The sequence below is a fragment of the Carcharodon carcharias genome, chromosome 4 (genome assembly GCF_017639515.1).
Source record: "Carcharodon carcharias isolate sCarCar2 chromosome 4, sCarCar2.pri, whole genome shotgun sequence".
NCBI classification, from domain to species: Eukaryota; Metazoa; Chordata; class Chondrichthyes; order Lamniformes; family Lamnidae; genus Carcharodon; species Carcharodon carcharias.
Window position 1 is genome coordinate 119,454,396 of NC_054470.1, and position 25,635 is coordinate 119,480,030.

Genomic DNA, 25,635 nt, shown 5'->3' on the forward strand with positions numbered 1-25,635 from the left:
CCTTTCATTCAAGTCATTAATATAGATTGCCGTTTGAAAGTACAGAACTTGAGTATTGCTGAAAAAAAAGAGTTTTTTTCAAAGCTTTTTGTCTTGCACTCATCCAGACCACTCACAAGAGTACTAAATGTAAGGGTGTGTGGCAATTGCTACTGCATGAGAAGAGAGTGCTGATTGGCAAATGGATTCTGGTAGAGACATTGTCATGGAGAATGCACCAGTTGATGGTGACTGATTAGTTAACTGCCAAGTATTGTTTGACATTTAAACCAGGTAGCTTGACTCTGATTGGTCAAGGCATTCTTCTGAGGAAAGAACCAGCAAATGGCTGTCACTTACTTTGTTTAGTTGAAACAGGCGCAACGTGTGTACATGTTCTTTTTGTCTGCAAAGAACAGAGCCCTGTGTATTAATTTATGAAGCTTCCAGTACACGCAAATACACCATACCAAGAGCCCAACTGACCATCTTAAATTGATTATCAATGTAATTCTTAGCAGTCAAATGAACTCTCTTTCCTTGATGTACTAGTTGAGAAATCTGCCAGGCGGTTCTTTACCATGGTCTACTGGTCAGTGTACGTGTTCGGATTCTTGCAGTTCCACATGCTATACGATTGGCCTTGTCAGCAAGCTTGTAAATAGGGCTTAAGCCATTTGATCACCAGGCAAACTTGATGCTCAAATGGGGCACATCAAAGGCATCCTGTGGGATAATGGTTACCCTAATCAGATCATTTCATGCTATATATCTTGCAAACTCATGAATGGCTCTAAGACCATCACTTACAGTCCTAAAAAGTGCCCAGCCTACCTCAGATTTCTCTGGAAGGGCAAGGCATCTCAAAAATTTGAGCAACAAGTGAATGTAGATGTTTAAAACTGCTCCTATGCAGTAGCAACAGGAGTGCTATTTACCACTAACAGGATGCTGCTGTCAAGCCAAAAAGATGTTCTGCCTATCTCACAAATTGATAAGAATTCAGGACCGGCATGTTTCTGCTAGATTGAATGATAAGTAAGGCAAGTTCCAGTAATCTTGGATAACGAAGGATATTGTGAGATTAGTCAAAAAGAAAAGGGAAGCATTTGTAAGGGCTAGAAGGCTGGGAACAGATGAAGCCCATGGAGAATATAAAGAAAGTAGGAAGAAACTTAAGCAAGGAGTCAGGAAGGCTAAAAAGGGTCATGAAAAGTCACTGGCAACCAGGATTAAGGAAAATCCCAAGGCTTCTTATACATATGTAAAAAAACAAGCGGGTAGCCAGGGAAAGGCTAGGCCCACTCAGGGACAGAGGTGGGAATCTGTGTGTGGAGCCAGAAGAAATGGGAGAGATACTAAATGAGTACTTCTCATCAGTATTCACTAAAGAGAAGGACTTAGTGGTCGATTTGTCTAGGGAAGAGTGTGTAGATATCCTGGATCATGTTGAGATAGAAAAAAGAGGTGTTAGGCGTCTTAAAGAATATTAAGGTGGATAAGTCCCCAGGGTCAGATGGGATCTACCCCAGAGTACTGAGGGAGGCAAGGGAGGAGATTGCTGGGGCCTTGACAGAAATCTTTGTATCCTCACTGGCTATGGGTGTGGTCCCATAGGACTGGAGAATGGCCAATGTTGTTCCATTGTTTAAGAAGGATAGCAGGGATAATCCAGGAAATTACAGGCTGGTGAGCCTTACGTCAGTGGTAGGGAAATTATTGGAGAAGATTCTTCGTGACAGGATTTACTACCGTTTGGAAGCAAATGGGCGTATTAGTGAGAGGCAGCATGGTTTTGTGAAGGGGAGGTAGTGTCTCACCAACTTGATCGAGTTTTTTGAGGAAGTGACAAAGATGATCGACGATGAAAGGGCAGTGGATTATCTACATGGATTTCAGTAAAGCCTTTGACAAGGTCCCTCATGGCAGACTGGTACAGAAGGTAAAGTCACACGGGATCAGAGGTGAGCTGGCAAGATGGATACAGAACTGGCATGGTCATAGAAGACAGAGGGTAGCAGTGGAAGGGTGCTTTTCTGAATGGAGAGCTGTGACTAGTGTTCTGCAGGGATCAGTGCTGGGACCTTTGCTGTTTGTAGTATACGTAAATGATTTGGAGGAAAATGTAACTGGGCTAATTAGTAAGTTTGCAGACGACACTAAGGTTGGAGGAGTTGCAGGTCGTGAAGAGGATTGTCAAAGAATACAACAGGATATAGATCGTTTGGAGACTTGGGCGAAGAAATGGCAGATGGAGTTTAATCCGGACAAATGCGAGGTAATGCATTTTGGAAGGTCTAATACGGGTAGGAATTATACAGTAAATGGCAGAACCCTTAAGTGCATCGGGCAGAGGGATCTGGGTGTACAGGTCCACAGGTCACTGAAAGTAGCAACGCAGGTGGATAAGGTAGTCAGGAAGGCATATGGCATGCTTGCCTTCATTGGAAGGGGTATTGAGTATAAGAGCTGGGAAGTCATGCTGCAGCTGTATAGAACCTTGGTTAGGCCACCCTTGGAATATTGCGTGCAGTTCTGGTTGCCACATTACCAGAAGGATATGGAGGCGTTGGAGAGGGTGCAGAGGAGGTTTACCAGGATGCTGCCTGGTCTGGAGGTTATTAGCTATGAGGAGAGGTTGGAGAAACTCGGATTGTTCTCACTACAGCGATGGAGATTGAGGGGCGACTTGATAGAAGTTTACAAAATTATGAGTGGCATGGACCGAGTAGATAGTCAGAAGCTTTTTTCCCAGGGTGGAAGAGTCAATTACTAGGGGACATAGATTTAAGGTGAGAGGAGAAAATTTTAGAGGAGATGTGCGAGTTTTTTACACAGAGGGTAGTGAGTGTCTGGAATTCGCTACCAGAGGAGGTGGTGGAAGCAGATATGATAGTGTTGTTTAAGAGGCAGCTTGATAAATACATGAATAGGATGGGAATAGAGGGATACGGATCCCGGAAGTGCAAAATATTTTAGTTTGACAGGCAATATGATTGGCGCAGGCTTGGAGGGCCGAAGGACCTGTTCCTGTGCTGTACTTTTCTTTGTTCTTTGAGTAATGTGGTATATGAATTTCAGTTCGTGTGATGCTAGGTATGTTGGCTATACGTCCCAAAGGCTGGCAGATTGTATCAAACAGCATGTCCCTTCCCCTCTGCCAGCATTCCATCGGGACCATCCCCTCCAGGACACCCTAGTCCACTCCTCCATCACCCCCAACACCTCAGCCTCCTCCCACGGCACCTTCCCATGCAATCGCAGGAGGTGCAACACCTGCCCCTTTACTTCCCCACTCCTCACTGTCCAAGAGCCCAAACACTCCTTTCTAGTGAAGCAGCGCTTCACTTGCAGTTCCCTCAATTTGGTCTACTGCATTCACTGCTCCCAGCGCAATCTCCTCTACATTGGAGAGACCAAACGCAGACTGGGTGACCTCTTGGCGGAACACCTTCGGTCTGTCCGCAAGCATGACCCAGGCCTTCCTGTCGCTTGCCATTTCAACACACCAGCCTGCTCTCATGCCCACATGTCAGTCCTTGACCCACTGCAATGTTCCAGTGAAGCTCAACACAAACTGGAGGAACAACACCTCATCTTCCGACTCGGTACTTTACAGCCTTCCGGACTTAACATTGAGTTCAACAACTTCAGACCAGGAACTCTCTCTTCCATCACCACCCCTTTTTGATCCCCCTTTTTTCTATATTCATTTTTTTTTATTTTAATTATTTTTTCCACTTATTTTCATTATTATTTTAAAAATTTATTTCCATTTTTATTCATTGTTTTATCCCCAGCTTTTAGCCTATTTTCAATCTTTTTTCCCACCACTGTCCCTTCCACCCACCCCACCCCCACTAGGGCCATCTGTCAGTTCCCAGAGCGCTTACCCTGATCTGGCCATTATCACATTCTGCTTTCCACTCTTAATGTCACCATTAGCACCTCCTTTAGCCACTATTAACAACCCTTTGACCTTTTGTTTATGACATCTTTTGCAATCTCTCCCTTGCCTCCACCTATCGCTGGCCTTCTATCCAGCTGCACCTGTTCCACCCCTCTCAAAAGTGTATATTTCACCACATTTCTACTTCCCTTTAGCTCTGAAGAAGAGTGATGCGGACTCAAAATGTTAACACTCTTTTTCTCCACAGATGCTGTCAGACCTGCTGAGTTTTTCCAGCATTTTTTGTTTTTGTTTCAGATTTCCAGCATCCGCAGCATTTTGCCTTTATCTTTATTATAGCATGTCCCTTCCGCTACTTGCAACGGCAAGGTACAGACCGTACCCAACGAACCCGTCTTTGCAAAACTCAAGGCACAGTGTCCAACTTTAGATGTGATTCCATGACTGGAGAACATTTGCTAAATAATCCTCAGTGTGCTAAGAAATATGCTGAAAACCAATTTGCGATGTCAGTTAGGCTTGCAGTGTGACACATTTGTGTGTACTGGCAACTGCATATATTAATACACAGCCCTATTCTTTGCAGACAGAAAGAACATATACACATTTTGTACACTTATTTCTTTAGTTCTGATGAAGAGTCATACGGACTCGAAACGTTAACTGTATTCCTCTCCGCAGATACTGTCAGCCCTGCTGAGTTTTTCCAGCTATTTTTGTTTTTGTTTCAGATTTCCAGCATCCGCAGTATTTTGCTTTTATGTACATATTGTGCCTGTTTCAGCTAATCAAAATAAATGACAGCCATTCACTGGTTCATTCCTCAGGGCAATGCCTTGACCAATCAGAGTTCAGCTGCCTGGTTTAAATTTCAAACAATACTTGGCAGTTAACAGTCAGTCACCATTAACTGGTGTATTTTCCATGGCAATGTCTCTACTAATCACTTGCCAACTATTCAGCACTCAGTTGTCATACAATATAAATTGTTGTTCCTATTACATTTGGTATTCTTGCAAATTGCCCTGATAAGTGCAAATTGAAAATCTTCAACAAAAAAAGTCTCAATTTTTTCAGCAAAGTAGATTGTAAATAGTTGAGGGCACAGCTTTGATCCCTGCGCTAGTTAGTTTCCAAATTGAAAATTACCCATTTATCCCAACTCTGTTTTCTGTTAGTTGGCCAGCCCTCTATCCATGCAAATATATCATCCCAACACCATAAGCTGTTATCTTGTGTAGTAACCTTTATTTAGCACCTTTATAAAATGCCTTTGGAAATCCAAATCCACCACATTTACTTACCATTGCTACTCATAGGGTTTCAATTCCTATCTACTACCTAGGTTTACTTTATCTAAAAAATATATACAAAATAATGAATTTATACCAGATACCTGGGAGAGCTCTTCAGATAAAATGAAATATTTGATAAAATAAATCAATATAAACCATGATTAACAATATTAAATTGAGTTTTTAAAAACCTATTGCTTTTCCCTGTGGAATAAAAATATGCTTATTGAATATTTATAACTTGTTAACAGGAAGGAATTTAGAAATGTTGTCAATAAAAACATTTCACATGCTGGACAATGTCTTAAATGAGAAATTGACTTTCAAAGAGTGGAAGACAAATGGAAAATTTGAAAGTTTTAGAGAAAAATCTAGAGGCAAGGAAACAAGATAAAGCATTAAAATATAAAACAAAAACAAAATTGCTGGAAAAACTCAGCAGGTCTGACCGCATCTGTGGAGAGGAAGACAGAGTTAACGTTTCGAGTCCATATGACTCTTCATCAGAACTAAAGAGGATGCTGTCAGACCTGTTGAGTTTTTCCAGCAATTTTTGTTTTTGTTTCAGGTTTCCAGCATCCACAATATTTTGTTTTTATCTTAGTGTTTAAGAAGTATTTAAACCCCTTTCCAGAAGTAATCAAAACCCCTTTCTATCTCTTTGTTTTAGAAATGTATTGTGCTATGGATGCCCACAGATGCCCTAGTCCTGTGGAATGCATTTTGTAATCTGTTATGTAAACATCTCCGGTGGGAATTCCAATGTTAAAATGTCAGCCTATGATGGCACCAGGTGGAGCTCTCATCAGAACCCCACTATTAAATTTACAAAGCATCCCTCTAATGATTGTCATACCACTAGGTGGCACTGTAATATTGTTTTCACACATTATTTCAAAATACTTTGTAGAAAATGTCTCCTGTCTAAAATAAGGATTTAAAAACATTTTTAATAGTTTCAAAATTAAATGATTGAATTTACCCACTTAATTTTTCGAGTGTACCTGGATTAAAACTTCACAGCCCTAAACTGTCTCTCAAGTTTGGGCTTTGACTGGATATTTTGCCATGCAACAGCTGGATTTTTCAATCATATCTGCATTCTGAGCATGTGCTGTTTACAGAAGTTCATCGCCTGTAGTATGCGCCAAAAAGGCTTGATGGCTACATCCTTTGAGGATTTCTTTGTTTCTTCCAAAACACTTGGAAAGTAACTAGAGACTGAAGTCTCAAACTTTTATATCAGCCAAGTGATGACAGTTATAGCAATAATTAACAATTGTGGTTTTCTACAAACCTCTCATAGATAAATGATGCCTAGGAAGGGCAGCAAAATCTGTTATAATGGTGGGAGATTGCACTTCAATTGTGACAAGTTTACACAGGGAGTTTTCTTTATAACTAGTGGACTACAAATTTATAATGAAAAAAGTTGGCAGGAAGAGTAGGGACATGAGATTTCTAAATACATTACGGATATAAAAGTTTGGGAGCTGTTTAAATGATAAACTTTGAGCATTTTGAAGTAATGTTTGTTTATGAAGATTTGTGTAATGTGCAAAACACATGAACAGAGGGCTAAAGGCTAAATTTTCTGTGGCATCACTGCCATACACTGCGAGCATGTACCTGGAAATTGCACGGCTCCATCTTTCATCAGTTCATTTTGAGTGGTCAAAAATGCCTCAAGGCTGGAATATAAACTTGGGAACTGTCTGACGATGGGGAAGGTAGGAAGGGAAACTTGTTACTGATAAAGGGGTTGGAGGAGGAAGCTGTTTTGTGAAAGTACTTGAGCGGGGTTGGGGGAGAGTGAGAGTGGTGGCATTGGCACTTGATTATTTTTAAAAGCCAATGGCAGTTTGGGTCCCATTCACCCTCCACAAGGAAGTAGGTGAGCACATTACACATGTCCTAATTATAATATTCCTAAGTTCTCTCAATTTGGGAACAATTTCTTTCAACTGGAAAACTGCTCATTTCACTCCATCATTTAAGAAAGATGAGAGGGAGAAACTTGGAGGGAGTTATAAATCAATTAGCCTCAAATTGCTAGAGTCAATAAATAATGAGAATGTGACTGAAAATTTTCAGCTGATCAGAAAAGCCCACGTGGATTTGTAAATGCTACATCATGCCTGATTAACGTGATTGAACTTTTTAAAGAGGTGACTGAAGTTGTGGACAGGGAAGATGTCTATAGATATTATTTGTATGAATTTCCAGAAGGTATTTTATAAATTCTGCATAAAAACTGTTAACTAAAGTTGAAGCCAATGGAACTGAATTTAAATTATTGACCTGGTTAGGAAATTGGCTGAATGTCAGGAGACAGAGAGTAGGGATCATGGGCAAGTACTCCAATTGGAAGGAGGTGACTAGTGGTATGCCAGAAGGATCTCTGTTGGGACCACAACTATTCACTCTATTTATTAACAACTTGGATGATTGATTAGAAAGCTATGTATCCAAAGTTGCCAATGACACAAAGGTAAGTGGCATTGTCAGCACTGTAGGTGGAAGCTTAAAATTAGAAAGAAACATTAATAGGTTAAGCTTTGGAGGAGATGTATAGTGGTAATGTCACTGGACCAGTAATCTAGAGGCCTGGACTAATACTCTGGGGACACGGGTTCAAATTCCACCATGGGACCTGGTGCAGTTTAAATTCAATTAATAAAATCTGGAATTGAAAGCTAGTTTCAGTAAAGGTGACCAAGAATCTATCATTGATTGCCATAAAAACCTATCTGGTTCACTAATGTCCTTTAGAGAAGGAAATCTGCCATCCTGACCTTGTCTGGCCTACATGTTACTCCAAACCCACAACAATGTGGTTGATTCTTAACTGCCCTCTGAAATGGCCTAGCAAGCCACTCAGTTGAAGGTCAATTAGGGATGAGCAATAAATGCTGGCCTTGCCAGTGACATCCAGATCTCATGAAAGAATTTTTGAAAAACTGAATAGGAGAAACTGTAGCAAATGGATTTCAATGTACACAAATGTGAAGACCTAAGGGTGAGGTCCCACTTTGGATCTAGAAAGGTTACTTTCTAAATGAAAATGAAAGAGACTTGGGGTCCAGGTGAATAGACCATTAAAACGCCATGAACAGGTATAGAAAATAATCAAAAAGGCTTCTGGAATGCTGACCATTATCTAGAAGCTGGAATACACAGGTAAAAGTTGTGCTTCAGCTATCCAAAGCCCTGGTTAGACCACATCTGGTGTACTGAGAGGAATTCTGGGCAGCACACCTCATGGAGGATATATTGGCCTTGGGGATAGAGTGCAGCATAGGTTTCCAAAAGCTAAATTATGTGGGGAGATTGCACACCTTCGATTTTAGAACATTGATTTGATTGAAGTTTTTATTTATCCTTTCATAGGATCTGGATGTCGACTATCCCTAATTGCCCTTGAACTGAGTGGCTTGCTAGGCATTTCAGAGGGGAGTTAAGAGTCAACCACATTGCTGTGGATCTGGAGTCATATGTAGGCCAGGCCGGATAAGGTTGGGAGATTTCCTTCATTTTACAACAATTAATGATAGTTTCATGGCCACCGATACTGAGACTAGCTTTCAGTTTTAGATTTTTATTAATTCATTGAATTTATTAATTAATTAAATTTAAGTTCTACCATGGTGGAATTTGAACCTACGTCCCCAGGGTATCAGCCTGGATCTCTGGATTACCTGTCCAGTGATATTACCACTCTGCCACCATCTACCCTCAAGATATTAAGAGGAGCAGGTAAGATAGATAAAGTGAAACTATTTCTGCTGTTTGGGCTGTGTAAGACCAGAAGGCATAGTCTTAAAAATTTAGAGCCAGACCTTTCAGGAGTGAAATTAGGAAATGCTTGTACACACAAAAAAGGTATTAGAAGTTTGAACATTTTTTGGAAATGGCAGTCGATACTAAATCAGTTGTAAATTATAAATCTGAGGTTGATAGATTGTTGTTAACCAAAGGTGTTAAGAGAAATAGCATAAAGGTGAATCTATGGAGTTAGGCCACAGATCAGCCACGATGTCATTGAATGATGGAACAGACCTGAGGGCTAAATGACCTACTCCTGTTCATATGTTAGACACTGCTTACCCAATACTGACAGATCCCAGCAACCACCCCTACCTCTAACCCTTCACCCTAAATCACCTGAGTCTGACCTTCCCATTGCTTCCTAGCTCATCTTGGGACACCTTTAAGCAAATGTGACTGACCCTCCACCCAGTAAAGAAAATTGTGCCCACAAAACCCTAGAACATATTTGCAATGCTTTCCAATCCCAGAACCAGTTCATGCCCCAGACTTCAAAATCTCCCCCTCCAAATGCCAGGATCCCTCTTCAGGTGTTCCAATGGGCACCCATAGCTCCTGCCCATTTGCAACATGAATCCATTGTCCTATTCTTCAAAAGCTCCAAATTTAGACCCAGATCTTTACAGCAAGGCAGCGAGGGAATTTAATGGCAGGACCTGATTACCATTTTTGAAATCCATCTCCCAGCTGCAACTGGCTAGATTGAAAGGCTGTCTGGCAGGTAGACCTGTCACACCAGACAACAGCCAGGAAGAGAGGTGGAGAAAGAGAGGGAGATTTTGAGTTGGGGGACATCAAGGAGGGAGGTTAACAAGTTTGCCTGGTGGACCAGCATGGAAAGTCCTTCTGCCCCTCCTGGCCAACATGCAGTGCTGGAAAAGCACTTAACTGTTTCATGCAGCAGCATCGCTTCCCTCCCAGTCAAACCTGATTGAGTTCAGGTTTCTGGGTTTTTTTGCATTTTTACTTCTTACCCAATCTAACTCCACATGTTTTGAAGGATTAAATTTCTAGTCTTAATATCCAACCTGACCATACACTGGAATTCCCTTTGCAAGTGCTCTCTGGTCTTCCAAACCACAAAACTCTCTCTCACTTCTTTGACACTTCCACCCAGCTCCCAATGGTCCTACAATTCATAACCCCTAAGCCCAATTTGTGACTGGCCACCCCATGCTTCCACACCCCAGGACCATCATTTCTGTACCCAACAAACCTGAACCTCATGGTTGAGCATTATCCACCCCCCCAGAACTACAGAATCCCCATGCTACACTCACAATGCTACTCTGAAGCCTTTGAACCTCATCCTTTCCGCTATACCCATTCCCTACGTACCATTCCAATGATTCCATACTCCAGTACCCTTCCCCTAACAGAGCCTGACATTTCCCACATTCCCCTAAATCCCAGTATCTCAATATCTCACTTCCCACCTCCCAGATGTCAGGACTTCAATATCCAACAACTGTTCTCCTATACTTTGAGAATTCCCTCAATGCTCACACAATCAATGCTCCCGGTAGCAACTGGGGGAAGGTTTTCCTTTGCTTTGCCTACTCCCAGGTTCTGTAAAACTTCAGAATTGTCCTGCCAGTGCTGCCAGATGCTGTGATCCCACTTCCCAGTGGTTATCTCACTAAGTTCTGCCTAGCCCCAGGAATGCACCCGCATTGCTGCCAAAACCCAGGCCTCCCGAATCCTGTGGCAAGCTCCCATCTAAAAGCACAAATAAGACAAGTTGCTTCAAATTCACGTGTCCTGGCTCAACATTGCAAGATAGATTTATAGACTCAACTCTGAAAAAGAGTCAGACCGACTCAAAATGTTAACTCTGTTTCTCTCTCCACAGATACTGCTGAGATTTTCCAGCATTTTCTGTTTTTATTATCGATTCATATTCCACAACCTAGTTTGATTGCCTCGACATATAAACAAAAAAACTACCAGGTTTTTGTTGTGAATTTTTCCTTAAACTAGCAGCACAGTTTCAGTTTGATTTTTAAATTCTCCTGATTTGTATGTCGTCGTTCACCTGTGTAAGAAGAAAGGCTCTGTCATGCTTTTTGCATTTCCTTATTTTCTTACCTACTCTCTCTGCCAGTATTCTCTTTTCGTGAAGGTGTTGACTCCTTGTTGGGGTTTAGTTTCACAGGCCCTGGCCACCCAATACCATCACCACATGTAACCCTTAATTGTGAGTAGGCTATTCGACTGTGGGGGCAGAAAGTAATGTGTTGCAACTGAGCCCAGTCCGGTCCTTACCCTACCTTCAGTCATATGAACTTACGGCAGGAGTGGCTGAGTAATGATAGGGAGAGGGAACCTTGGCTGATTTGCCTCAACCATACCCTTGGGTGAGATCAGGTAATTGAGTACAGATTTGAAATGGAACCTGGCGCCTTCCTGATTTGCATAGCCCAGTTGTTGAACCGTTTGGGAAGTTTTTCAACATTTTCAAAACTGAGTACATAGAAAGTAAGGAATCCAATGCTTGTAATCAAATATGTACATCTTAATAGAAAAATGTGGCTTCATACCTCTAAAAATGATCATCCAGTGCCCTTCTGTCTAAATTCGCAAGCTGGGTGTTCTTGTTTATACATTCTGTTTCGTGATGACACTTGCCCTGAAAATAAGGTTGCATGTGAATTGAATTGCTGGTTAAACATATACTATAGTAATGCTTTTCAGTTAATTATTTACTTTGGCACTATATATGATTTGTTGATATTTTATTTTACATATAAAGGTATCACAACATAGTATTTTATTCTTTTAGAATTATGTCCTTATTGCAAGTATTGACACAATCCATTTTTGGGTCTACTATTTTTAAATGTTGCTCTATTCCTTCATATAAAATTTAATTTTGGTATTAAGAACATAAGAACTAGGAGCAGGAGTAGGAATTCAGCCCCTCGAGCCTGCCCAACCATTCATTACGATCATGGCTGATCTCATTTTGGCCTCAACTCCAATTTCCCGCCCTCTCCCCATAACCTTTCAACCCATTACTAATTAAAAATCTGTCTACCTCCTCTTTAAATTTATTCAGCGTCCCGGCATCCACTGCACTCTGAGGTAGTGAATTCCACAGATTCAAGACCCTTTGAGAAAAGTAATTCCTCCTCATCTCTGATTTAAATCCACCACCCCTTCGCCTAAAACTATGGCGCCTCGTTCCAGAACACCCCAGAAGGGGAAACATCCGCTCCACGTCTATTTTGTCTATCCCCTTTAGCATCTTATATACCTCAATTAGATCTCTCATCCTTCTAAACTCTAGCGAGTATAGGCCGAAACTGGTCAATCTCTCCTAATAAGACAAGCCCCGCATCTCTGAAATCAATCTAGTGAACCTCCTCTGAACAGCCTCCAGTGCAACTACATCCTTCCTCAAGTAAGGGGGCCAAAATTGTGCACAGTACTCCAGGTACAGTCTCACCAATGCCTTGTACAGTTGCAACAACACTTCCCTATTTTTATACTCTCTTCCTTTAGCAATAAATGCCAAAATTCCATTTGCCTTCCTTAATACCTGCTGTACCTGCATATTAGCTTTCAGCGATTCATGCACGAGGACACCCAGATCCCTCTGCACTGAAACATTCTGAAGTTTCTCTCCATTTAAAAAATGACGCCTTTTTATTCTTCTGACCAAAATGGATAACCTCACACATATCCACATTAAACTCCATCTGCCAAATTTTGGCCCGTTCATATCCATTTGTAAATTTCTTATTTCTTCATTGCAACTTACTTTCCCACCTATTTTGGTGTCATCTGCAAATTTAGCTATTAGTACCTTCTACCCCTGAATCCAAGTCTTTAATATAGATTGTAAATAGTTGGGGCCTAAGGACTGAACCCTGTGGCACCCCACTAGTTACAGCTTGCCATCCAGAAAAGGACCCATTTATCCTGACTCTCTGCTTTCTGTTGGTTAGTCAATCCTCTATCCAAGCTAATATATTACCCCTAACTCCATGTGATCTTATCTTGTGTATTAACCTTTTGTGCAGCACCTTATCAAAGGCCTTCTGGAAGTCCAGATATACTACATCTACAGGATCCCCATTATCCACTTTGCTTGTCACATCTTCAAAGAACTCTAGCAAATTAGTCAAACACGATTTACTCTTCATAAAACCATGCTGACTCTGATGGATTGCATTTTGACTTTCCAAATGTCCCATTACTACTTCCTTAATAATGGATTCCAACAATTTCCCAATGACAGACGTTAAACTAACTGGTCTATAGTTTCCTACCTTCTGCCTTCCCCCCTTTTTGAATAAGGGTGTTATATTAGCATTTCTCCAATCCACTAGAACCTAGGGATCTAGGGAATTTTGGAATATTATAGCCAATGCATCCACTATCTCCGCTGCCACTTCCTTTAAGACCCTGGGATGTAGGCCATGAGGTCCTGGGGACTTGGCACCCTTTAATCCCAATAGTTTGCTCAGTACTTTTTCTCTAGTGATGATGATTGTTCTAAGTCCCTCCTCTATATCCTCTGCACTACCTGTTACTATTGGGGTGGTACTAGTGTCCTCCACTGTGAAAATTGAAGTAAAATATTGATTACGTGTCTCTGCCATTTCTGTATTCCCCACTACTAACTCCCCAGTCTCGTCCTCCAAGGGACCAACGTTCACTTTAGCTGCTCTCTTTCCTTTTATATACTTGTGGAAGCCTTTGCTATCAGTTTTTACATTTTGCGCTAATTTTCTTTCATAATTTACCTTTGCTCTTTTTATTTTTTTAGTAACCCTTTGTTGATCTTTAAAAGTTTCCCAATCTTCCAGCATGCCACTGACCTTTGCAATTTGGTATGCCTTAGTCTTTGCCTTTAAGTTATCTTTAACTTCCTTGTTTAGCCATGGATGTTTTTTCCCCCTCTTACCATCTTTCTTCCTCATTGGGATATATTTTACTTGGGAGGAAATGAATATCTCCTTAAATATCTGCTACTGTTCATACAACTGCCCTACCTTGTAGTCTTCCTGCCCAGTCCACTGGGGCCAAACCTGCCCTCATACCTATGTAGTTACCTTTGTTTAACTCCAGAACACTAGTCTGGGACTCAAGTTTCTCGCTCTGAAACTGAACTTGAAATTCTATCGTGCTATGATCACTCTTCCCTGGAGGATCCTTTACTATGAGATTATTAATTAATCCCATTTCATTACACTAAACCAAATTCAGAATAGCCTGCTCCCTGGTTGGTTCTGCAACATATTGCTCCAAGAAACAATCTCTAATACACTCTATGAACTCTCCCTCAAGGCTACCTTTGCCAATTTGATTAGTTCAGTCTACATGTATATTAAAATCACCCATGATTATTGCTGTATCTTTCTTACATTGATGGTAACTACTTAGGAATTTACTAGTCTTTAAGCTTTATAATAAAATTTTACTCATACTCCTGACTAGCTTTCATGTGATAACTGCTACCTGAATAATTTCCATTGGCTCATTCCCCAAAGGACATTAGTGATCCAGGTGGGTTTTTACACCAATTGATAGCTTAATGGCCACTATTATTAAGACTAGCTTCCAATTCCAGTTTTTATTAATTGAATTTAAATTCCACCAGCTGCTGGGGTAGGATTTGAACCCATGTCCTTATAACATTAACCTGGGCTTATAGATCACAAGCACAGCCACATTGTCGCATACCACCATCTCCTTTTAGTGTCAAACAAGGTTGTATCCTTGTACCAGCCCTCTTCTCCATTTTCCTCACTGCAATACTGTGCCTCACTTCCAGCAAATTTTCCACAGGTGTGGTGATAATCTACAGAACAGACAATAAACTTCTCAGCCTACGCCACCTTCAATCCAAAATCAATATCACTCCAACCTCAGTCAATGAGCTTCAGGATGCAGGTGACGCTTTTGTGTGCGCTCACTTAGAAACTGAGCTCCAGCTCATTGCTGACTCCTTCTCCAAAGCTTATGAGAAAATGGCCTTTCACTATACACCCAGAAAACTAAGGTCGTCTTCTAACCAGCTTCCAGAGCACAATGCCTCTTCCCTTCCCTACTGCCCCCCAATTTCCATATCTTGGGAATCCCTTTTTGATGAAGGCAGACAGTCAACAAAATTCATCATTGCCTCCAATGCACCAGCTCAACCTTCGACTGATTGAGGAAAATAGTATTTGAGGTCCGAGGCTAAGGTTATGTTTTACCAGGAAGCAGTGATCCCTGAGTTCCTATGTGCTTCAGAGACTTGGACAACCTACATTACGTACCTTGAAGCACTGGAGAAGTACCATCAGTGGCATCTTTGCAAGATCCTCCAAATCTGGCAAGAAAGGTGATCCAATGGCAGCATTCTCTCCCAAGCAAACATGCCTAGCATCGAGGCGCTAATCACTCAAAACCAGCTCAGCTGGGCAGGTCATGTTGCTCGTATGCCTGACACCAGATTCCCCAAGCAGCTTTTCCACTCAGAACTCGGTCGCAGCAGGAGACGCTCCGGAAGACAACGGAAACACTTTAAGATAAAAGCAAAATACTGCGGATGCTGGAAATCTGAAACAAAAAAATAGCTGGAAAAACTCAACAGGTCTGACAGCATCTGTGGAGAGGAAGACAGAGTTAACGTTTTGAGTCCGTATGACTCTTCATCAGAACTCTTCTGATGAAGATTCATACGGACTCGAAACGTTAACTCTGTCTTCTTCTCCACTGGTGCTGTCAGACCTGCTGAGTTTTTCCAATTATTTTTGGTTTTGTTTGGAACACCTTAAGGATGTCCTCAAAGCATCCCTGAAGGGATCAAACATCCCCGCCAACTTGTGGGAGACTCTGACTTATGACCAAAACAATGGGAAAGGTTCACTTCTGGAAGGCGCGCTAAACACGTCGAGAGACTTCATCAGAAACATGCGGAGATGAAGTCGAGGCACTGAAGAGAGTGCGCAAACCTCCGAACACCTCATCTGTCGACTCTTCAAGCATTGCCTGCTCTGCACATGGCAGAGTCTGCGGATCACGCATTGGACATACCAGCTATTTCAGAACCCATCAAACTTGAGCGGAAGCGAATCATCTTCGATGCTGAGGGACCTCCGGAAAAGAGGAGGATGAACGATGTTATTAACAAATCCTGGTCTTAATCCCGGTACAGACACAACCCCAAGAGGGAACCTTTGCTGGGAATCAGTGCCAGAAGTTGGTCAGTCTCAAGTTGGTCATTTGAAATAGGCATAGACTACAAAGAGATCCCTCTCATGTTGCCAAATATTCCTGGGGTTAACTTAAAAATAGAATTGACTGCATATTTGTAGATATCCACAAATATGAGTGTCTCATTTTCGCAATCCAAAAGAAATGGAAATATACTTTAAAACCTCACAAAATCTACAAAGGAGTGCAATTTCTGTTGCCTTTTTATTTTTCCAAACTGACAGCCATTTGAATAATAGTTCCTTCTTTGCAAATCAGTGGACCCTTTTAAGATTGCTGATTTAAAATATACCAAAAGGTTAAGCTTTTGTGAACTTCTCTTGCTTACAGGAAAGAAGACCTCATTCGAGTTATCGATGAAGAAATTGAGCGAGAAAAACAAGCGGCAGATACCATCATCAAAAACATGGCAGAAGACAAACAAGCCAGATATATGAAAATGAAAGCAATTAATGAGCATTTGTTACAGGTGGGTACTTTTTCTGAAGAACATGATGACCTTAAGTTCAAAATGTGGAAACCTGAGAAAATTTGAAAGCTTTGGCCAAGATTAAGATGACATGGAGATTACATCTCAACAATGAGTCTACTGGGAGTCCACTCCTCCTACATCATTCTGAGTTTGGTGCAAAATATCACTGAATCTCCTGCACTATACTCTCACTACACATTGTAGGATCACCTTGCACCAGCAGTAAGAAAGGAAAGAGTGAGAGTATCCTTATAATAAAATGCAACTTTAAGCTTTCACTTATTACGCTCTTAAAGGGAATCTAACATTGCAAGCTCAAATCCAAACTCAGTGAATGTTCAAACACTTTTTGAATGTTGACCTCTCTTTCTGACAAAATAATTGTGCGCTCTCTATGAATATACTGTGGGGATAAATTCTGATACGATTGCATAGATAGAAACATACAGCTCTTGCTTGTGGACTAGTTATGCACAAGCCTTCCATTCATATTTTTGAACTGGTCTTTCCTTTCTAACTTAATGCTGATCCCCTCTGGCTTACCACTCCTTACACATTTTCTCCAATTTTGCTTTTAAGTACAGTGTTACTTACACTGTACAAATTGCGTAACATCTTGAGGATCCTAGAAACCCCACTTTTTGAATGTTATCAGAATTTTAAAAATTAATTTTAAAAACTTTATTTCTGCCATCTCCTGTTTCCTCGCCCTCCACTACAATTATGGGTGTAAAGGTACAATCGTGTGTTCTGGATCCTGAAGTTCCTGTTTGCTGTGTTACAGAACAGTAATCTACTCTCTGCTGTTTTTTTTTTACTCTGTCCCTTTCATTCTGTTCTCTAGAGACCACTGTTATATATTTAGACATTGAGAGCTTTCTGGAACAAAAATAAAAATACCTGGAAAAACTCAGCATGTTGAAGAGTCATATGGACTCGAAACGTTAACTGTATTCCTGTCCACAGATGCTGTCAGACCTGCTGAGTTTTTCCAGGTATTTTTATTTTTGTTTTTGTTTTGGATTTCCAGCATCCACAATTTTTTGCTTTTATCAGAGAGCTTTCTGGAGTTGGATCGCCTTCACTCGCAGCTACAGCATATATACAAGAATTCTAGAACCCTGTAAAATCTGTGCAGTGCAATTTGGAGATAAAAGGTTAAAGGAAACTGTGCGCTCAAAGAATTCCTTTAACCATTTTCACATGAGGTACTCCAAGCAGGAGCAGATCTCATTGGTGCTACTAGTCAGTTTACTTTGTGGGGAATTTTACTTACTACGCCATTTTCTTGAATGTCAAACTGACCATAGTCAAGGCTGACCTGAAGAATATCATGTGCAAATGTTACTGAAAAGACTTCATTATTTGCATTCATTTGAGTCCACATTTTCGTAATATTGAGTGTGTTGGTCAGAAAAGCTTAAAACTGTTTCTTGGCTTCTGATTACTGCACTCCAAAGGGATGTTTGGCTAGCCTGCACAGGATGGAGTTTCAATAATGTTTTCCTGTTTCGTTTGTAATAAACCTTTCCTGTTTAGCCAGTTACCGAAATTGTTACAAACTTTGTGCTTTAACATATAACACAGAATCTAACATCTGAAAATTGAAATTTCAGCCAGAACAAACAATAAGTTTGTTATATTATACACTGGAGTTGAAGGAAAATTGACATAATACAATATGTTTTGAATAAATGCCTAATGCATGTGGTCAGCATTGCGCATGGTATCTTAGATCATTGTGCACACACAGTGTAAGGGTATAATTATATTGCAGGCACCATTTTTAGCAGGATAACTGCTTTGAGCCATGTAGGCCTGTTAGTGTTCTTATACTGCCTACTCCTTGTCACTTTCGTGGAGAAAAATAAAATTCAGCACATCTGCAGAGCTCCACTAAGTCTAATATTGGTTACATTTTATTGTTAGAGAGCAGGCAGGACATTTATTGTATCAGGTTGATTGACAGTCAGTATGTTAGCTGCAGACTAACGAGGTCTCTGAGCCCTGGGTAAGATTATGACCCCTCCTTTAAAGATAATTGCACCATGTGTGAGAGTACCTGGCATAGGAAGAGACTTTGCCCAACCAAGTTAGCATAAAAGTGGAGGTTCAGGAGAAGTAGGGGACAGAAAGAATTGGAAAGATGAAAGAGGCACACTGTAGCCTGAATGGAATGGAATGCACATTTTTAATAAGTGCATTTGGAACTTGAATTGTTCAAGGAAGACTGTAAAGGAAAGGAGACTCTAAGATGGTAGGACCCTGTTAAACGTGGTATATGAAATAGGATATCAGTCTCTAATAGAGAAAAAGGAGACCAATCCCAATAGAGAAAACAATTAGAGAATTGGTGCAGACCACGCGAGGTCAGCAAGAGAGGATTATGCACAACATTGAGGCCTAGCAGGAGATAGCCCAACCAACGTGCCAGATCACCCAAAGTCAGGTAAAGATCGCTGAATTGAGACAGCAGCAAGGCCAAATAGAAGGTCAAAAATCCGCTTTCCAATCTATCCAAGCCGTCTGATGCTGCAGAAAATTGTTCCACTGGACAGCACGGACATTTGTAAAGGCAAAATACTGCAGATGCTGTAAATCTGAAACACAAACAAAAAATACTGGAAAAACTCAGCAGGTCTGACAGCATTTGCGGAGAGAAAGACAGGGTTAATGTTTCGAGTCCGTATGACTCTGAAGAAAAGTCATACAGACTTAACTTTAATTCCGTCTTTCTCTCCGCGGACATTTGTAAGATATGCTGAGCAGGAGAGGTGGGCACAAAACTGGTGGGCTAGCATTGTGCCACCCTTAGTGGGCAGTGCTCAGGAGGTCTAATTTGCCCAGGAGCAAGCACAGCCATTTATCCATAGTTGAAAACAGAGACCCTCTGTAAAGCTGGCATCACCTTAACTGTAAGGACTGCAGAGATTCAAAGGCTGGAATTAACAGGAGGCAAAGCACCCCATTCTCAAATGTTTGACCTGATGCATATGGCCAAACAGTGACTTTTACCTGACCGCATCGCCCCGCCACCCCCCCAAGGCCACATTGTAGAGTTGCCGGTAATGGATTACTATCTGCAACCCTTCCGCCTGTTATGATGCAGCAGACGTGTACCAGGCAGATCAAAAGGGAAACTTGATCATGCTATCACAATGATTTTGCAATTTGTATTTATTACAAGATGTGTACACTGAATTCAGAAGTAATAAGTCCACCAAGACCTTTAGAGATTTTAAAAGTTAAAATATTTATTAACAAAATTGAAAGATTGCAGCACATAAAACTACAAATTATTTACTACTATAATAACTCCTAAAATTCCTAATTAACCCGACCTGCAGTTACACCCCCTTTAAGGGAATGGTCCAAAATAGATTTTAGATTTAAAACAGAATCAGAAAGTTAACACAAATACCCACTTCACAGTGGAATTCCATGTGGCTTTTCCCCAACTTCAGTTTTGTTATGTAGCAGACATATATGCACAAATGTAGGAGGCCTCATTAAGGTGAATTCACACACTCCTGTTAGATCTTACATAGCCTTCTGACACATAGCCTTTTGTTCTCCTTTATATATGTTTCTCTCTTTTTAAAATGTAAATTCTATTGTTCCATATGTCTTTGAAACTGTATCTTCCACATAATATAAAAACTTTCATGTTGCCAACATATTGTCAGTAACCTTTGGGAAAAATAAACACATTCCTTAGCCTTGCTTATCTGGCTGGTTGTAAACAGACACAAATCCCTGTGAAATCCAAATCTCATCACTTATCTAAAAATGCAAATTCCTTTCACACCTTACATGCTTAGCCCACATCCATGTTTACTCATTAGCATACCAAGCACCTAGCTTCTTTTGATGATTTCAATCTTGCAGTCTACTTGACTCCAAATGTAATTAAATCACACACACACCCAACTATATTTATCCCTATAAACCTACCTAACAATAAACCAAAAAAAATTCTGAAAATTATTATACATTTATCTCACACCTCAGATGTGGAAGTGGGTAGGTCAGAGGACTCAGCCATTGCTGAAAAGTTAATTGCACTTGTAAAAGGGCAATTCGCTGCAGGGGAGCTGATCAGATCTGCAGCCTCCACCAGACCAACCAGCCTTGGGTGACCCTGGAGATCGAAGAATGGAAACTGATGAAACCAGGTTGGGGGGAGGAGTAGCGGCAAGGGGGTGCTGAAGAGAGATGAAGGGCTGGGAAGGGACTTATGGGTGCAGCACATGTACCTACAAACCATGGAGCAAACAAAAATGTACCAATGTTTCTGATGTGATGAGTGGAGCCATGCAGCAACATGCTGCTCAAGCCAGGAGGAACCACGCAGTGTAGCCTGGCGGTGCCAGCAGGGATCAACTGAGTTGGGTATTGCATCTTGAGAGACATAAGGGGAGCTTCTCACTTCTTTCGAGAAACAGCAAAGATGAATGGAAAAGAGGTGAGCATAAAAGGGAGTTCAGAAGTAGGCGGCTGAAAAGAGGCTGGAAATTGGAGAGCTGAGAGATGTACTTTTGGCCTGGCTTTGTAATAGGTGAGTTTAAAATAAAACGGTGTTTGGAATTTGGATTGCACAAGGATTACTGTTTGTAAATTTCTTTAGCGCCCTTATGTGTCGCTGATGCACAGTCCAGGTCTCACTGCAGTACCCGAATATGGTGAAGACAAGTGCTCTGTTCACTTGGACTTTTGTTGACTTGCGGAGGTCTTTGTTGTCAAACACTCGCTGCTGTAGTTTGTAGAAGGCTGAGCTGGTGTGGCTGCTCTGGTATCTCCTCATCAATGGTGGCCTTTTGAGAAAGGTAGCTGCTAAGGTAAGAGAAGTGCCCAACATATTCCATAGTCTCTCCATCAACGAATATGGGAGGTGGAATATTTGACTGACCAGACCTGTGTTGTTATGGGTTTTGTTTTGGCAATATTCAAGGACAGGCCAAGCCTCTTGTATGCAGAAGTGAAGTGATCAAGAGTCGCTTCATTTCTGGTGCAGAGTGGGCAATGACACTGCAATCATCCACAAACTGTAGATCATGAATGCCTATGGTGGTCAGTTTAGGTGCAGAGGCAGCTGGCTTTCGAGTTTTTCATCTAGATGGTATTTAATACTCGCACCAGAGTTGGTCTTTGATGTGATGAATAGCCACTGACAGGTAGATTATAAATAGCATGGGGACTATCACACGGCATTGCTGACACCAGCCTGGATTTTGAAGAGGATTGTTTCAGATCTCTCACTCGAGAGAGTTGCAGTCATATCACCATGAAGCAGTTGCAGGATTGTGAAGAAGTTTCTTGGACATCCAAATCTTTGGGGCACAATCCACAGAACCTTATGATTTACTGAGCCAAGTGCTTTGGTCAGGTTGATCAATGCAATGAAGAGTTCCTGGTGGTGTTCTTGACACTTCTGGGCAGCAAAGGCCATGTCAGAGGTCCCCCTGGAAGGTCTAAAGCTGCACTGTCTCTGGGAGGATTTCCTCAGCCATGGGAAGTAGGCGATTCAAGAGAACAGATGCCAGGGCTTTCCTTGCTATGGACTAGAGGGAAATACCTTGATAGTTTCCACAACATGATTTATCTCCCTTCTTGAGGATAATTACAATTGTCTCATTCCTGAAGCCTGGGTGGTGAGGATGAGGTGAAGAGGAAAGAGTTCTTTTCCCTCCCGAATCCATAGAATGAGTGCATGGAGTCTCAATGTGAGCAAAAGCCCACCAACTTTGAAGACCTCAACTGGAACACCATCGGGGCCACAGGATTCGTCATTTTTCATCTTGTTTGCTTGTTGCAGCTCTCCCATCATCGGGTGTTCACCCATGGATTCTTCCACAGGGTGCTGGGGGATAGCCTGGAGAGTATCAACTGCCACTATTGATTCACGGTTGAAGAGTTCCAGCATTGACAGATGGCATTGTCATCCTTAAGAAGAGAGACAATGTTTTGTGTGCAATTGGAGTTTTGTCCCAAGTGGCCTTGGTGGCTTCAAAAAGAGTTTTGCACGTCATAGCGATCAGCATATTGTTGGATCTCTTGGGTTTTCTCTTCCCACCACTTGTTCTTTATCTTCCAGATTTTTCTTTGGGTGTCAGCCTTGAGCTTTCTGCAAGCTGCCTTTCTTGACATGTGACCTTGGGTTGTTCTGCCACGCAATGGAGACAGTTCATTTTTGTTCCAGGAGGCCACATTCTGAATCCTATTTGTCAAACCATACCTGGTATCGACAATGCTCTAATCCATTGGTCTGGGCGCAGGAGTTTAGTATGGCTGACTTCATGTGACCCCACTGTTCTGAAATTGTGCTGGATGTGCAGAAATTATCCAGATTGGCCATGAACTGGATTTGGAATTCCTCTCTTTGGTCAGGCTACTTCAGGGCTGAGACATTGGGTGTTTCCACGGTTATCTAAGCACCACATGAGTGCATTCGCTACCACCCTACTCCTTTGGAAAACCTGAGATCTGCGCAAATTCCAGCGCTGTTGGTTCCTGGCTTTCCTGATCTCGGTTGAAACGCACAAAATTTGGTGTCTTCATGAAGATAGTGTCCATGACCACCTGGATGTACAATGCATAGAGGTTTGTGAGATCCCTCACAGGTCACCTATGGAGTCCTGGAAGGAGCCACTGGTGTAAAAGTTGAGCACCGTGGTCACTTTCATGGCCTCTGGCAGTGGATACCCTCCATGACCCCATGGCACCAAACCCTGCGGCACATGACCATTGTTAGGGGGGAATATAGGGATACAGTAAGAACTTATTGAAAGGGAATGGTCTACGTAAAATATCCAAGCAGCCGGTGCCTGCAAGTACATGAACAGTTAACAGTTAAAGGCCAGGCTGGACAAAGAGGAATCTGAATTTTGCACACCTTCAGGGCCTGTGATTAATAGTAAGGCCAAGCTGGACAGAGAGGATTGCAAATATGATAGTTTGGGTATCTTAGGAGTCAGCCTTAGGTTGAAAAACAACCTAGATTGAGTCAGTTTATAGCAGATAAGGAAGGAACAGATGGTCCTAGTGGAGATAAGAGGGAAGGTCTCCACCAAGGTGAAGGTAGGGACAGATGATGCCTATACCTTTGTACCTTTGTTACCAGAGAGATGTATGTTTAACCTAAACCTATATGTTGACGAGATCAGAATCTGGAGAATGTTCTTGTACGTGACCAATAATGTATAAATATGGTGAACACTTGTAGTTTAGCAGAGTACTGTCTCAAGCTGCATTGAGATGGTGCTCTCCTTGCAATTGCTCAAATAAACGATTGAGACCTGTACCTGAGACTCCTGCGGTCCGTTTGTCAAAGTGACCACAGCACCATAATATGATAGAATTCTTCATCAAGATGGGGAGTGACATAGTTGATTCTGAGACTAGGGTCCTGAATCTTAATTAAGGAAACTACGATGGTATGAGGCGCGAGTTGGCTATGATGGATTGGGAAACGTTACTTAAAGGGATGACGGTAGATAGGCAATGGCAAACATTCAACAAACGTGTGGGTGAACTGCAACAATTGTTTACTCCTGTCTGGCACAAAAGTAAAATAGGAAAGGTGGCCAAACCATGGCTTAAAAGGGAAATTAGAGATAGTATTAGGTCCAAGGAAGAGGCATACAAATTGGCCAGAAAAAACAACAGACCTGAGGATTGGGAGCACTTTAGAATTCAGCAAAGGAGGACCAAGGGATTGATTAAGAAGGGGAAAATAGAGTACGAGAGTAAGCTTGCGGGGAACATAAAAACTGACTGTAAAAGTTTCTATAGGTATGTGAAGAGAAAAAGATTGGTGAAGACAAATGTAGGTCCCTTACAGTCAGAAACGGGAAGTTATAATGGGGAACAAAGAAATGGCTGACCAATGCATACTTTGGTCCTGTCTTCACAAAGGAGGACACAAATAACATACCAGAAATGTTGGGGAACGCAGGGTTTAGTGAGAGGAAGGAGCTGAAAGAAATCAGTATTAGTAGGGAAATGATGTTGGAGAAATTGATGGGATTGAAGGCCAATAAATTCCCAGGGCCTGATAATCTACATCTCAGAGTACTTAAAGAAGTGGCCCTCGAAATAGTGGATGCATTGGTGGTCATCTTCCGAGATAGACTCTGGAACAGTTCCTACAGATTGGAGGGTACCTAATGTAACCCCACTATTTAAAAAGGGAAGTAGAGAGAAAACAGGGAATTATAGACCTGTCAGCCTGACGTCGGGAGTGGGGAAAATTCTAGAATCTATTATAAAAGACTTAATAGCTGAGCACTTGGAAAACAGTGGCAGAATCAGACAGAGTCAACATAGATTTTTGAAAGGGAAATCATGCTTGACAAATCTACTGGAATTTTTTGAGAATGTAACTAGTAGAGTTGATGAGAGGGAGCCAGTGGATCTGGCTTATTTGGACTTTCAGAAGGCTTTCGACAAAGTCCCACATAAGAGACTAGCGTGTAAAATTGAATTGGGGGTAGTGTATTGAGATGGATAGAAAACTGGTTGGCAGACAGGAAACAAAGAGTAGGAATAAATGAGTCTTTTTCCAAAGGGCAGGCAGTGAATACTCCTCCTTGTTTCTATGGCATATGTGACCGACCAGTTCCCTCGACATGCGCAGTTTCCAGCAGCACTGGTTCACAGTCATCTGCAGGAATGTCTATAGACCCTGGGTCCAACAAAGCACCTGTGAGCAATGATTCTGTGTGGATCTTCAGCTGCGTGTGCAGCAGGCCCTGCTGCCCCTTAACCTTGAGTGATGTTCCTCCCTTTGTCGAGCCAGGCGCCTCCACCACAGTCCTCTTCTTCTCTGTCCCCTGTAAGACATGAGGCCTACCGCTAAATCATCAGGCCCTATTGTCCTGTTGTTCTCCTGCTACAGGATCAAAGTGAGAGATGCATGGGTTAGCATATGTGTCCTAAGAACC

General features: G+C 41.7%; 1 protein-coding gene across 1 annotated transcript in view; it reads left to right on the top strand.

Moving 5' to 3' along the window:
- ift74 (intraflagellar transport 74) overlaps positions 1–25,635 on the top strand; it is a 104,315-nt gene that overhangs the window by 23,654 nt on the left and 55,026 nt on the right. The window contains exon 8 of the mRNA XM_041186345.1: positions 16,552–16,690. Coding sequence (XP_041042279.1) covers positions 16,552–16,690 — 139 coding nt within the window. The remainder of the gene's footprint in view (positions 1–16,551; positions 16,691–25,635) is intronic.